This window comes from Cyprinus carpio, chromosome A4 (genome assembly GCF_018340385.1).
Source record: "Cyprinus carpio isolate SPL01 chromosome A4, ASM1834038v1, whole genome shotgun sequence".
Classification (NCBI taxonomy): domain Eukaryota; kingdom Metazoa; phylum Chordata; class Actinopteri; order Cypriniformes; family Cyprinidae; genus Cyprinus; species Cyprinus carpio.
Window position 1 is genome coordinate 15,741,286 of NC_056575.1, and position 16,416 is coordinate 15,757,701.

Consider the following 16,416-nt stretch of genomic DNA (forward strand, 5'->3'; position numbering starts at 1 on the left):
TCATGCATATATTTGACATATTATATATTAAGCAGTTCTACACAGGAAAGTGATTTCTGGGTTGCTATAGTGAGAATTTCTTTTTAACTGTGATAAATCTCAAAACTCCCACAACTCTGCTGAAATCAGTCAGCAAAAATCATAATAGATGAGTAGTTTGTTCCATTATCTTATATTGCTTAATTAAAACCTGTTGATGAAAATGTTTATACTGTATTTAAAAGTATTTTTCTCATCCTACTGATGTATTTGCTCCAGTTTTCCAGATAAAACACTGTGGACAAGTTTTCACAGATGTACTGTGACAGTATTAGGTTGGGCAAATACAGCACTTGACTCACCTTTTCCTCCACTACGTCATACACTGGAAGCTCATCCTCACTGTGAAAGGCAAATCACATCACATTATAAAACGGTAAATACACACAGAATCAATTTAATTTTCTTCTGTTGAAACAAATCAAGCGTTTTAGTCAGACTACTGGAGATTTATGGTCTCAAATAGCAACTTAAGTCTGTTCGCTGTTCACACAGCATGATGGCCATACATAAATTATACACTGGTTCAGGTTGCTGATGTTAAGTCTTGGTCCCTTGCATGTATTACTGAAAAATAAATTACTTTGTTCCACAGGAAGTCTACTAGTTGAATAAATAAACATCACTATTGGTAACGATGTCTCTGTGACCCCCACCCCTGAATCTGTTCAAAGTGAGAGATCTTAGTCAGCTACACAAACAGGAAATGATTGTTTCCATGGCAGCCAGTTTGGATCTGCTCTCAGATATCCATGAGGTAACTCAGGGAAGCTGTGACATTAAGGCTCTATTCCAAACCCTAGTGAGCTTCCTTTTTGTCTATATAGGCAGCTAGATTCTAAGGCAGCACTGTGACCAAAATCTGGAGTGAATTTTAAGGTTAGTCACAATTCAATCAGTGTAATTACTGATTTGTTGTTTATACGGTATTTTATTTAAAACAAACCAGGTATTTTATTTAAACAAAACAAATATATATATATATATATATATACACGCAGTATACACACACACACACACACACACACACACACACACACACATATATATATAGCAAACAAAAATCAAAACAAAACAAAAAAGCAAAAAATACAAAATAAAAACAAAAGAACAAGTCAAAACAAACAAAAAACTTAAGATACTGAACAAACAAAAATAAAACGGAAGAACAAAAAAATAATGAAAGCAAAACAAACAAACAAAAAATAAAAACAAAATACAAAGCAAACAAAACAAAACAAACAACCTTGAAAGTACAAAGCAAACAAAAAACAATACTGTAAGAAACAATGGCATGTGTTGCCAGGTCAGGTCTGCCTTACATCACCATATACTTCTTTGGTCTTTTCCAGTTTTGCAACTTATCTTTCAATCTTTTTTTTTTCAGTCTTTTTCTCTCTGCTACTGTCTTTTTTGTAGCCGTTTTTCTTTCCTCCTGTCTCTCTGCCCCTACAATTATAGAGTCATGATCTGCCAGACACATGTGGCACCCTATAAATATCACATAGTGCACTGCTGTTTAAGGGGCCTGGGTAAGCCACAATCCTCCCTGCCAGGGCACGAAGAGAGCAGAGGCTGAAGGAGCAGACAGACATCAGGATAAAGGAGTACAGTGAACGCTCAGACTCTCTGAGCTATCTGCTGGGTTTCTCCAGTAGCACCTCCTCACTCAGAACAGAATAATGCACATTTCTTACTGCAGGAATCCGAAGCGGTCCACCACTTTATACAGATCAAAATTGGTCTCCTCCCAAGGCTCCACCTTCGCACTTTCTTTACCCTGAAAGCACAAATAACACACAGCTGTGAGTACACATCAGTTGAGACACAGTTTTAGTGTGTATGTGCGAAGTTGCTGAAGGTCGTTGTTCATACATATTTAATGAGGGGTGGACAGAATGTGGACAGGTTCAGTATAAAAAGTAAACAATTCAAAGAGAGAAATAAAGAGAGAGATGCCTGGGGCAGAAACAGATCATCCTTGAGTAAGAACAGTGTGTTTATGAAAAAAGAAAGATACATGGGTCGTGTTCTGACCACACATACACAGTTTTTTTTTTCTTCTTCCCAACGACAAAATCATTCATCCCAAAAGACATTAACCTGTCAGGCCAATAACTAACTGTCTATGCAATATGTGCACTTTGTCATGTTGGCAAGAAAATGTATGCAAATTTAAATGTATCACAAATGTAAAGATCTTAATAGATCTGGGAGGACTGGAGAATGAGAAAAGAACAGGAGGAATCAATCAGCAGAAGCGAGAACAAGAGTGGGAGCCATAAAAAAGAATGAGTATGAAAGAAATCGAGAATCAGAGACAAAGTATAAACTGGTAAAGAGAGAAGCCATATCAAGGGCAGACACACACACACACTCTTTATCTCTGTCTCTGGTGTGTGTGTCAGGCATAAATCTACAGTGGGATGTGATAATCTAATAGCATGTCACAGTGACATGCATCGCTGTGGGAAATATTTAGGCCTGCGACACGCACCAAGGACGTACCCATCCTCCAAGGCTTTTTCTCATGTCTTTCTCCATTTATTCATCCTGCCACTTGAGAAAATGACCTCACAAGAACAATATTACGTGTAATAACAAGTTTGCATTTGATATTTGGCAAACATTTGACATTTAAACAATGATTAAATGACATCACTACCTGACTCAGTGGCATTCACACTTCCCTTCTGTTACTTCCTTCTGAAATGTTCCATGTAAACATGACAGCACACACAACTAGAGCCTAAACAACATTAACATCAGTGGCAAGATTCCATAATAAAGAGTTTGTTGCAGATGATGGCTGTAAAGGCGACATATCTTCTCAGAAAAGGTTTTACTGTGCTGACAGATCAACTGTTACTGTTGGGAAGGAAGTTATGCTCTAAATTCATCTGTTTTAACACGCCGCTCTGAAGATAAATCAGTGAGTTCAGTGAATCAGTCCGCCAACAAATTATTCAGACTGTTTTTGTGAAATGGATAACCTAATTTAAAAAAAGTGAACGATTTCACAAACTATTTTCATAAAAAAAAAAAAAAAAAAAATCGAGCAAAAACAGTTACATTGACAATATTGTACTATAATGTGAGTACATGTAAATGTAATAAGACCATACGTGTTATGCTTCTTGAGTCAGGAGACGAATCCCAGTGTATGGGGCTTATCACAATCCAATTAACAAACATGTTACAGAATTAGAGCCCCCTAATTAGAGCTCAGATTACACTCAATTTAAGCGATCAATTTACAAACTGGAAACATGTGAGATTTCATGAGGAAAAAATACAAAATAAAAATCATTAAACATTTCGGTGAAGACACACATTACTCTAAGAACGGCCACAGGAAGTCATAACATTCTGAGTTAATATTTATAACCACATAATCATTATTGCATTCATGCAATGTAAGCTCTTATTTATCTTTTTTCGGCCACTTTCTTTCCTGTAAGTCATCATTCCAATATGTATTTTAAAAGGAAAGCCTGGAAAGCCTGTTTTAAAGATACAATGCCAGACATGACCTAAGGATAAAAGTTGGCCTCCCAACATGAGTGATATACACAACAGCTGGAGAACAGGTGTTTCACATTTAATGCCCTATTGACCAATCACAAGAGAGAATTCTCTGTGGCACTCTAAATCAGAAACATAGCAGAAATATTTGCTAAAATCTGACAGGCAACATTTTAGGACCAGGTAAGAATACAGAGAATCTTCCAGATGAAAACTCTTACAGCAAATGTGATGTGCGCAGGTTGTGAACTACTGTACGATGGAAGGAGGTATCTGGTTGGATCTGAGTATGTCTTTACTGTGTTTCTGTTTTTCTTGGAAATGGATTGGAGGGTATTTGGCTGGTGAGTGAATGGCAGCTGTTTTCTCTCACCTTGTCATATTTGTCAAGTATCTCAGCTCGCTCCTGTTCCAACTTCACTGCAGCATCCTGCTCTGAATCAGACGCTGGAAAGAGAAACAGAGAGATACCAATTAGCTGTGATTTTCACTGTCCACTATGTGAATCATCTTTAATAAGCCTGGTTTACAGACATTTAGAGAAAAGACCTCTTTGCTTTTTGAGACACACACACACACACACACACACACACACACACACACACACACACACACACACACACACACACACTCTCTCTCTTTTCTATGGGCTAGAGCATAGCAACAAGTGGCTGTTCAAATAGGTCTGAGCCAGTATGTGGCTCTCAAGGGCAAACTACGGCATTCACATCCAAAGCAAACAACTTGGGTCTGCTTTTATAGGAAGGTTTTCCGGAATGGACAGCATGTCTACATTATGCACTGAAAATATTGTAAATGTGTCCCTCAATTTGTATATAAGAAAAATCCCTCTTCAAAAAATATTCTGTTCTTTATATTGAGAGAACAGATCACAAGTCTTTTCAGTTTGTGCCAGTAGTCAAATAAAATATTAAAATTAAAATAATAAAAGCTAAAAAATAATAGCTAGCTAGATAAAAAAAGATATTTTAAGAATTGGCCATTCACTCACTCACTGACCCACTGACTCACTCATTGACTCACTCACTCCCTCACTGGCTCACTCACTCAATGACCCACTGACTCACTCACTCACTCACTGACTCACTCACTCACAGACCCACTCACTCACTCACTTAATGATCCACTGACTCACTCACTCACAGACCCACTCACTCACTCACTCACTTAATGACCCACTGACTCACTCACTCACTGACCCACTCACTCACTCACTGACTCACTCACTCACTCACTCACTGACCCACTCACTCACTGACTCACTCACTCAATGACCCACTCACTCACTGACCCACTCACTCACTCACTGACTCACTCACTCACTCACTCACTGACCCACTCACTCACTGACTCACTCACTTAATGACCCACTGACTCACTCACTCACTGACCCACTCACTGACTCACTGTCTCACTGACCCACTCACTCACTCACTCACTGACCCACTCACTCACTCACTCACTCACTCACTCACTCACTGACTCACTGACTCACTCACTTAATGACCCACTGACTCACTCACTCACTGACCCACTCACTCACTCACTCACTCACTGACTCACTGACTCACTCACTGACCCACTCACTGACTCACTGTCTCACTGACCCACTCACTCACTGACTCACTCACTGACCCACTCACTGACCCACTCACTCACTGACTCACTCACTCAATGACCCACTGACTCACTCACTCACTCACTCACTCACTCACTCACTCACTGACTCACTCACTCACTCACTCACTCCCTGACTCTCTCTCTCACTCACTCACTCACTCACTCACTCACTGACTCACTGACTCACTCACTGACTCACTGTCTCACTGACCCACTCACTCACTGACCCAATGACTCACTCACTCACTCACTGACTCACTCACTGACTCACTGACCCAATTACTCACTCACTCACTGACTCACTCACTCACTCACTGACTCACCTCTCACTCCCTGACTGACTCTCTCTCACTCCATTGACTCACTCACTCCCTCACTGGCTCACTCACTCAATGACCCACTGACTCACTCACTCACTCACTCACTGACCCACTCACTCACTCACTGACTCAGCTATGCTATGCTATCACTCAATGATCTTGTTTATTAACTGTTTTCGTTTTTGAGGAGTTTTTAAATTAGTTTTTTTGTTTTGCATAAGAATTTGAGACTTACTGGTTTGTATTATTATTTGTTTATATTTATGTCCATGAGAAACTCAAAAGTTAGCTCAGCACTTTGATCCAGCAAGGACCAGTCCAAGGACCAATTAACATTATGCAGACCCATGAAGGCAGGTCAGTTTTGAAAAATGGCTGAAAACTGTGAGCAGAGCAACTCATTTCTGTAGCACAACTTGTAAGTTCTATAGGTACCATGAAAGTTGTTCCTCATGCTTGATTGCTCCATCTTTAACAACACTTGAGTAAATTATTTTCACGATTGCTGCTAGTAGGTCAATAAACATCCAGGTCAAAGGACAATGCCAACAGTGGAGGATTTAGTGTATCTGGAAAAGTATTTGTTTAAAATACCCAAATAACTGAAGAAAGCACTGTCATCAGTGGTAGTGAAATTCTTGATTAGGTACTTTGAAATTAAATTTAGATGCAGCTGAGTGTCCCGGCAAAAAAAGATAAGTGTAACATTCGATTTGTCGCTACGATTTGCCATTGCATTTGAAAAAAGAAGGGAAAAAAAAAAAAAACCAACACAGTGTTTGGAATATACTGACATATTAGTTGTGTCTCATTTCAAAAGCTTAATGGTTATTTTTCTGAAATATGTCATCTTTAGTGACATATGCATCTGACAAAAAACTCCAAAGGGCACAGCCTTCAAAAATGAGACAACTATTTGCAGAGGAGGAAAAAAGTAAAAATAAATAAGAATCAGAGACTTTCGTTTAAGATAGGCACTGGAAAATGTTCTCATTTGCACACAGAAAGTTAATAAATTAATGTGCATGTGGGAAACGTTCACATGTTTATGCATAGTTTTTTGGTGCCCATGCAAGATTCTTCCTGTATGTACACTAAGATTCAGATTCTTGTGCGAGTGCAAAATTTTGTTGTGCACATGTCACTGTAGGGTAAAAACGCCATTCAAGAACAAAACTAATGTACAGCAATGTTGTTTTATGCTAGGAACCACTATAAAAAATGGTCAAAGTTGTAAATAAAACAAAAAAATATTGGAGTATGTTTAATGAGAATACTATTTCAGTTTTTCTACTCCAGAATTTCACATTTTCCGAAAAGCAGGGCATAGAGGAGCAACAACAATGCATATTATGTGTAAAATAATGTGTTTTTTTAACCTTAAACCACATAAACACATTGCATTACACCAAATACACAAAATAATGTTCTTTTTAGCAACGTCATATGACCACTTTAATGTGTTCCTTGTTATTTCTTTCTAATTGTACAAAATTACTATCGATTTCTTTGAAAATTGTTACTGTTATAAGAAACCAAAGTGTACTCATAAAGATAAGACGAGTTGCCAATGTGTGTAATGTGAGCAGTAAAGTGATTCTGCTAATCTGACAGTAGTGTAGTGAGGACACAGCCTGAATAAACCACACACTTGTCTCTCTAGTGTGCAGACGCACTAAGAGCAACACATGCTCTTCTGTTCTTTCTTTCACTCTGGCATGCTCTCAGACGATTCCACTCAGATTCAAAAGCCGTCCAGCTTTCTGTCACACACACACACACACACACACACACACACACACACAAACACACACGCACGCACACACACACACACACACAAACACACACACACACACACACACACACACACACACACACACACACACACACACACACACACACGACACTGTCTGACACCATTTAACAAAGAATCATACAGCTCTTAAAGGAAGTCAGTCATGCAGACATGCCCTGGTTATTTTTATCAACACTTAAGAAACTTATTTCTAATTTTCCCCACTTCCTGCAGAACGTTCTTCTGCCTCTCTCGATCTCGCCACCTCTTTTTAGTGTGAAAATACCCAGAACTTCTTCAGAGTGGTATTTTTAGTGGTGTGATGTCACTGAATGGTCTGGATCTTTATGACTTTACACACACACACAACGCTGTTGAAGTGTCTGTCATTACAGCTCACTCACACACTCATACATGGGCGGTTTCAAGCCGCAAACAGCAAGCCATCATTCAAAGCATAGCCTCTGTACGTCAAGTCCAGCCCACGATGGAAAAGATGAACTGTAAAAATCAGAGCTCTAAAAGCAAAGCTTTTTTAATATAATTTCAACTTGTCCCTTGGTTTATAAAACAGAAAATCATGTTTAATGCATTTAGAATAGAAGTCAATGGTGCAAGGCATTTTTCCAAGTTGTATGTTATAATACACTGTGTTTTAAAAAGTCTGGTACAAAATTAAACACTATACCAGTTAACATGACAATTAATTCAACAAATTCATTTATTAACAGTTACAAAATAACAGTGTTTAAAGCATTTATAAGGAAAATCTATGGTGTATTTTGGTGCATGGCATTTTAATGGGTTAAACATTACAATGCACATGTAATTATTATTATATAATAATATATATATATATATATATATATATATAAATATATATATATATATATATATATATATATATATATACATATTAAAAGCAATTTGTTTGAGGGAGGCCAAACATTGCAATTAATTTAAGTAAATTGCAATAGTATTTTTGTTTATTAACAATGACAAAGCCAATGCCTAATGAAGTTACAGTACAAGCTGTATTTATGCCAAAAACAAACATTTAACTATTGTGTAATAAACACACACTATGAGTTTGTGCTGAAGATTTTTGCATTCAGAGACTCATTATGCTTTCTGCCTCCATCTTTTTCTCAGTCAAACTCCTCTTTCGCTCTCTCTCTTTCTCTCTCTCTCTCTTTCTGCCTCCATCTTTTTCTCAGTCAAACTCCTCTCATCAGAGTGTGAGTAACTGTAATGTCAGGCCTGATTGGTGACACGCTCATTCCCCCCCTGTTGTTCTCTCCTCTTGACTCTTGACTTATTTTATCTTTAATGAAAGACAGGATGGCGCAGAGACCAAGGGTGCATACGGTCGAAAAACAAATCGAATATTTGACAAATCAATCTCACGCGGTTATTGCTGCTACTTTTCTACTGTGACACGTTGCTTTCAAATGTAGATGTTGAGGAATAAAGACTGTGTGAGAACAAACAAGATTCCAACACAGGCTGCATCTTTCATGACGTATATTTGAACAGACTAGTCCTTTGCTCTTATTTTAACTCTTTCCCCACCATAAACGAGTTATCTCGTCATTTAGAAGACAACGCTTCCCCGCCATTGACGAGTTTTTACAGCTTTTCATGTTTTCACTGTTATACTCTAGGGGGCGCTATTACACATCTTCTGAATGAGTACAAAACCTCCCGAACAAAAAACACACGTGAATAGGGACGGAAAAACTAGCGATCTGTTATGTAAACATATGAGAAATAATGCGATCATCAGCAATAGACAGCATATAAATGAAAACTGCATAATGTTATGGAGTAAAATGATGATCCAGGAAATGGTATATGGCTGTGCAAGCTTTGGAGGTCTTGATGGAAGTGATTTACTGGTTTTATGCTTTGATAATCGTACTGAATATTATCCAGTTTTTGATAAAAAAAATTGATTTTCTCACTTTTTTGTTCAAAATTATGCATTTTTTTGAAACCTACCTATATTCAAGTGTTGATAAAAAAAAAAGAATGCTTTAAGCTAGAATAAAACATACTTTTTTGTTTAAAAGAACTTTATTTTGGTGTATTGCATATTCAAATATTCATACAGCAAATTATACTGTAGGCCATCAAATTTTAGTGAAAATTATCAAAATCGCTGGTGGTGGCTGGCAATTTTTTTCAAAAATGCTGGCGGGGAAAGAGTTAATAAACAGATAAAAAAAAAACAGCTATATGGAACAAACATAAACTAGAGATCCAGATCCTGATTATTTTTATGGTGTGTCCAATAACAAAATTGTAGAACTTGTATTTAATTACCGTTATCTGCTTTAACACACATTTAACAATAAGCTACATCAACATATTGAAAATTAATATTTTATTAAATAATCATGTAGAATAATTATTTGTGTGTACATTTAAATGCATTTAATCATCATTATCATCATCATCAGTTACTGGTGTTGTTATTAATAATAATTACAATACTAATAATAACAAAAAAATCTAATTATTATTAGCAATAAATAACAACCTCTAACATAAAGTATTCATACATACATTTTAATGATCTATTTATGCTTAATTTTTTAACGCAGAGTTAAAAACATTACAGTCCATAATTGACTGTTATGTAAAAGTTACATTAAAAGTTACAGGCAAACAATATATTAAATAACATATAATGATATTTTGCATGTAAACACTTTTGTTTCCAGTTGAACATGCAGTGATTTGATGTTTTAGTTTGATATTAAAACTAACAGTAAAACTAAGAACTGACATCATAATGAAATATAATGATGTCATAGAGCTACAGCTTAAAGAGAGAGATGAATGATGTCATCGGATCTTACCTGGCTCAATCTCTCCATGATCTGTGTCACAGTTCAGATTTTCGGTATGCATGAGTGTGACGATCACACACACCAATACAAACAAAGTATCAGTTTTCTTTACTCTCCATGATAAAAGTCAACTTTCAGCAGCTACACTACAGAAATCCAGATTCTTATCGCTCCGAGTCAAATAAGATGTTACGGTGAGGCAGAGAAATAAGAGAAAAGAGAAAGAAATGAAGAAAAGAATGAGGAATGGTGAGGAAAGATGACAGCAAGGAGGAAAGGAGGCAACGTGACATGTTCTGACAATACGGCTGTTTGTTTACTTCAGAGACACGTCACACTTCAGACCCACACAGCACATACCAGACTGACTTACAAACAAGGGCTCCTATTCACACATATACACAGGCACACACACTTTACAGATTGCTCACAGCACACACACACACACACACACACACACACAAATCTATTACATATCTTAGTTATTGAAATGTAAACTTGCTTAGGTAAATCTTAACATGAGTCTCCGAGAGTCTCATCAATTACATCTCAAAATGTGCTCATATTTGCCAAGATACCAGTCAAAAGATGTCAATATGAGCTCAAACCTTTCTTAAATATTAAAGATTATCTGAAATCCACATTCTCCTTATGGCTCTATGCTGTCAACGATTGTCTCATTTGTCTATTTCAGTTCTCCTAATAAACTGTAGGGAAAACATCACATACTTTTTATACTTGAATGAACTAATATCTTAAGACCTCATTAACATTTCCTTTGAACAATTTTCCTTTGAGATGACAACATGTTTTAGCTTTTGGCTCTGTTACCATATTTAAATAACTGATTGAGTTTTTCTTGTAGTAAAAATGCAGTGTGGGAGGAAAAGGAAAAAGCAGGCAGATTATTACAAGTCAGAAGAGAAAAAAAGAGAGCAAAATAAAGAAAAGAGGCATAAATAGAAAAGGATGAGAGAAGCAGTGAATAAATTATTTACCCCTACGTATCCTCGTGTTACACCACTGACCTGAGACTCTATCAACCAATCAAATGACAGAATCAACACATTCCAGTAAAGAACAGCCAATCAAATTGTCAGCTAGGCCTACATGTATTAAACCTGTTCCATGGCATTATATTATTCCTCGCATGCTACCATAAACATCAAGCTAAATTCAATAGCCTAAAATGTAAAATTTTTAAAATCTGATAAAAAAAAAATAAAAATAAAAATAATAATTAAATAAAATCAAAAGAAACCATTACTAACTCCACACTCTCTTCTTGTGCAGAGGATTATGGGTAATTTTAACTTAAAAAGCATGCACAGATATCTATTCCTAAAATTGTATACAGTTAAAAGGCCTTTGATATACTATTTTTACCATAAAGATCTTCAGATTATTAAAATATGCTTCAGACCAAAAATAAAATGGTAATTTTAAGAACTGTTTATTGAAAGGTTATTTGGGGAACCTAAAAATGGTTCTTCTGCTATATTTGTCTGTAAAGCCCCTTTTGGAATCTTTCTTCCTTTTTTTTTTTTTCCAGTGTAGGATGTAAGATTTAACAGCATGCAAGGGACACAGACTCCAACTGCCAGGAAGCTAGTGAAAAATAACAGGAAATAATGCAACAACAAAAATAAGTCGACATTATCAACAAGGAACTGTCACTTTGAATCCAATGGTCTACAAAAGGTGCCCGCTTTACAAATCCTCTCTCACACACACACACATACAAACACAAAGAAAGGCTAATGAATGGAGAAGCTGGTAGAGGAAGTGAAAAACAATTTAAAGATGTCAAAACGATTTTAAATATGACACAAATTCGCAGTGAAATGAGCTCATTTTTCACTTGGAGATATCACATACTTTCTTAATAAAACCCCTGCAGCAAACATACGCGATTATGAAACCATGAGCTAGCAGGGGACTTGCATGGATTGCTAAACCTAGAGTTTAAATTGATCAATAAAGTTTCACATTATTTTGAAATTGAAGACAGAACGATGCAAAGCAGACTTCTGTTTAGTTGATTCAAGGCTGCGGTGTTTCTCAAGAGTGGATGCTTCATTGTGAAGCAACTGCCCACACATAAATCAATGAACACAGATTGGAACGGTTCATATAAAATGTGCAGTACATGTCCTAAATTAATAAGTACACCCACTCAATTACATCATCACGTTGTTCCAAACCCATTTGACCTTCTGTGTTTCATAGAACACAAAGGGAGAAATTTTGAATAATGTTGATGCTGCTCTTTGGCAGGGGAAGATTTTCAACAAATAATGATGTGACGTTTGATCTATTCCTGTTGGCCAATATCTGGCTGATAGCTGATATAAAGGTAAAAGTAATTTTTAATACAGAACATAACAGGCAACTTGATATAGCACAGCTTAGTTTGAAATCAAGGATTGATACTGATAACTATCCAGTGATAGCCAAACTCTCTTGTCTTCCAACCAATTGGACTGTAAAACAGAATCCATATTTTTCTGCAGTCTACACATGCACACTTCAGCGGATTTAACAAGAGGAATCCCTAAAGTTTGCAAGGTTCATGGAATTAAAACTGAGATTCAAAGATTCACTTATATATAAATGCTTATTAATGTATATTAGAAAGTATTGTATAATTTGCCTTATATAACCAATAATAGAAAAGTAAACACTATGCCATTTCTGCCTAAAAAAATTCCCAACTTCAGACACTTATAAGCCAAACAGGAAAATTTTACATTTAAAAAAAGACAAATACATCAGCCTTGCCGAATGGTAGTTTTACAAGTTGTGTGTGTGTTTTTTTTTTTAAAGAACAGCATATTGTGTTACACAGAAGAAAAAAAATCATGAGTTAGGAACAACATGAAGGTGAGTCAATTTTAAAAGAACAAAGCAGCTTTTATGAATAGATGGGTCTTTACTTTATCCTTGACTCCCCTCCCATCCACCCAGACATATAAAACAATGTACAACATTTTCACATACACTAGAGCGAAAGCACAAAAAAAAAACTTTCCAAAATCACGAGAGGGACTTTTGTTACTCCAAACACATACAAATGTAGACTTCTGTACAATTTCACATACACACCTGCAAATCGGCTACTGGCACGGCGGCGAGAGGGCGACACCAGCTCCTTAACAATCTGCAGCACTTGCATGATCAGAAGAGGGCAGGGGCGGGGCCAAGGCGTGAATAGAAGGTGTTGTGGGGGGCGGGGCCAGTGCAGAGCAAAGCACGAAGAGCTTCATTCTCGCCACCCACACACAAAAATGACTGAAAATAGCATTACTAGACTAAATTTGGCTACAAAATAAGTGCAACTATCACTCCGGTTTAATTGGTGGCAATCTTTGTAAACCCTTCAATCATTAAACCTCATCTCAACATGAAAAATTACATTTGGTCAAAATTCCAAAATATAATATAATAAAATCAAATAAATATTTAGCGAAAAATACCACTCAAAACTGTTTTTTCCAGCTAATGCATGTTCAAGAGTAAATAAGCAGCCGAGGCCTACAAATTAAAAAAAGATGATTGTTTCTTCTAATTGAAAGGCTGAATTTACATTTCTACAGCCACCATACTTTAAATAGAAAATCCTTCCATTCATTGTGTCATGAGCCTTCTCTTCCCTTATACCATCTTTGATGTTAGTCTCTTGTCTTTTCCATTAATTTCCAGCTTCTTCCTTTCATTTTGTGTACAAAATGTATCCATAGGCAGCTTCGGTCCGTAAGACCAATTAAATCACACCACTAATTCATAACACATCAATTTTTCACATAATATATTATTCAGCATCCAAAACACACTTTCTGTTCTCTTCTGTAATTCATAAAATGCATCAAATCCATTCAGAAGCAGCGTCGAGGGTTAAAAACAGCAATGCATCCTGCAGAATTTGCTTTCTGCAATTCAGGTCCCACCGGTCCAAGCACAAGGGTCTGCGTCTGTCTTTTTTATCCCTCACATAATATCTTGTTACTTGCCTCTGTCTCTCACACACACTCTTCTTCCAAGCAGAGTTGGGCATCTGCAGTTCTTCACTTGTTTATTTCACTATTTCGCAGATAGTCACTGTCCAGTTCTCTTTCCTGTAACCGCAGCATGTTTGTGTGTCAGGTAGGAGAGACCATCTGAAAAAGTGGCTACACTTCTCTCTCTCTCTATCGCAGTCTCTGGCATCCAAATCAATACAGCTAGGGTAAGCTGTATAACACAGCTCTACTATATTCGTCTCTTGCGCTCTTCACAGCCCATCTCGCCACTGACACACACGTTCTAGCTTTAAATTAGAGAGCATCTGTTACAACAGCCCCTCCCCTTAACTCTATCTCCCTCTTTCCTTCTTTCTCTCTCTCACATTTTTCTCCCCTGTTCCTCCTGTTTTAGGATTTAATGAGAAAATGTAAATGCTGATCTTATATTCAAAAGATTATATAGATGGGATGGTAAATGTGGAATATTTCAATCTAGGATGCATTACAGAATGGAAACGGAATGATTCTGATGCATCTTGTTAATTTTTTTTTTTTTTTTTTTTTTTTTTTGCAATTTTGAAGAAACAATGAGAGAGAAGCCAGTTGTCTTTGTTGGCGGTTTTGTATGGTTGCTCCTTTACACTTAAGGAAGATTAAGGAAAACAGTCTGACACTGTGGTATAATGAGCACACTCGTGCCCCAAAGAGAGCACCCCAGAAAATGGAGCGCATCTGGAGAAAAACAAAACTAGAGGTATTTCATATTGCTTGGAGGGAAAGAACCCTATCCTTCAGAAAAGCATTAAAGACTGCTAGATCTGATTACTTTTTGTCTCTTTTATATGAAAAAAAAAAAACATAACCCCAGGTATTTATTCAATACAGTGGCTAAATTAATGAAAAATAAAGCATCGACAGGTGTTGACATTTCCCAACAGCATACCAGTAATGACTTTATGAACTATTTTACTTCCAAGATACTATTAGAAACAAAATTGTAACCATGCAGCCGTCAGCTACAGTATCACATCAGATAGTGTGCTATAGATCCCCTGAGGAACAGTTCCACTCATTCTCTACTATAGGAGAGGAGGAATTGTATAAACTTGTTAAACCATCTAAACCAACAACATGTATGTTAGACCCTATTCCATCTAAGCTCCTAAAAGAGATGCTTCCAGAAGTCATAGATTCTGTCTATTATTAATTTGTCATTGTCATTAGGATATGTCCCCAAAACCTTCATACTGGCTGTTATAAAGCCTCTCATCAAAAACACACAACTAGACCCCAAAGAACTAGTAAATTTAAGATGGATGTTGTTTATCTGTTTTTTTTACAAGATACTAGAAAAGGTGGTATCCTCACAATTATATTCCTTCTTAGAGAAAAATGGTATCTGTGAGGATTTCCAGTCAGGATTTAGACCGTATCATAGTACTGAGACTACTCTCATTACAAATGATTATAATGTGTATACAAATGAGTTACAAATGACCCGCTCTTATTATCTGATCATGCTGTATCTCTCTATTAGTGCTATTGGACACTGACCACAACATTCTTTTGAATAGACTAGAAAACTTTGTTGGCATTAATGGAAGAGCATTAGTGTGGTTCAAATCGTACTTATCTGACCGCCATCAATTCGTAGCAGTGAATGAAGAGGTATCATATTGACCACAAGCGCAGTATGGAGTACCTCAAGGCTCAGTACTAGGGCCGTTACTTTTCATGCTTTACATGCAACTCTTAGGAGATATCATCAGGAAACACGGTGTTAGCTTTCACTGCTATGCTAATGATACTCAGCTCTTTATTTCTTTGCGGCCCCGACAAAACATACCAATCTAAAAAATCTAAATGAATGGTCAATATAAAAAACTGGATGACGAGTAATTTCTTACTGCTAAATTCTGAAAAAAAAAAACAAAAAAAAAAAAACAGAGGTATTAATTATAGGACCTAAAACTCAGCATGTAATAACCTTGAACACTGTCTTAGACTCGATGGCTGCTCTGTCAATTCTTCATCATCAGTTAGGAACCTAGGTGTGCTATTTGATAGTAATCTTTCCTGCATCTACGTTAATATTAGTCTGTTTCTTTCTTATTCCGAGGTCACCGTAGCCACCCAGATCCAGACTGTATCCAGATCAGATGGTTACTGCAGTCACCTCGGATCCAGTACGTATCCAGCCCAGATGGTGGATCAGCACCTAGAGAGGATCTCTACAGCCC

The 16,416-nt window shown here is 36.8% G+C and overlaps 1 protein-coding gene across 4 annotated transcripts in view; it reads right to left on the minus strand.

The window, feature by feature from the left end:
- Positions 1-16,416, minus strand: part of LOC109065866 (USP6 N-terminal-like protein) — a 49,832-nt gene that overhangs the window by 14,869 nt on the left and 18,547 nt on the right. For 2 of the 4 annotated variants that reach the window (XM_042742970.1, XM_042742979.1), the window contains exons 3-5: positions 3,938-4,011; positions 1,737-1,819; positions 342-381 (exon numbers count right to left, since the gene is read on the minus strand). In XM_042742970.1, coding sequence (XP_042598904.1) covers positions 342-381; positions 1,737-1,819; positions 3,938-4,011 — 197 coding nt within the window. Of the gene's footprint in view, positions 1-341; positions 382-1,736; positions 1,820-3,937; positions 4,012-10,184; positions 11,350-13,280; positions 15,246-16,416 lie in introns of those variants that run through there. The other 2 variants (XM_042742954.1, XM_042742961.1) reach the window with 2 other exon arrangements.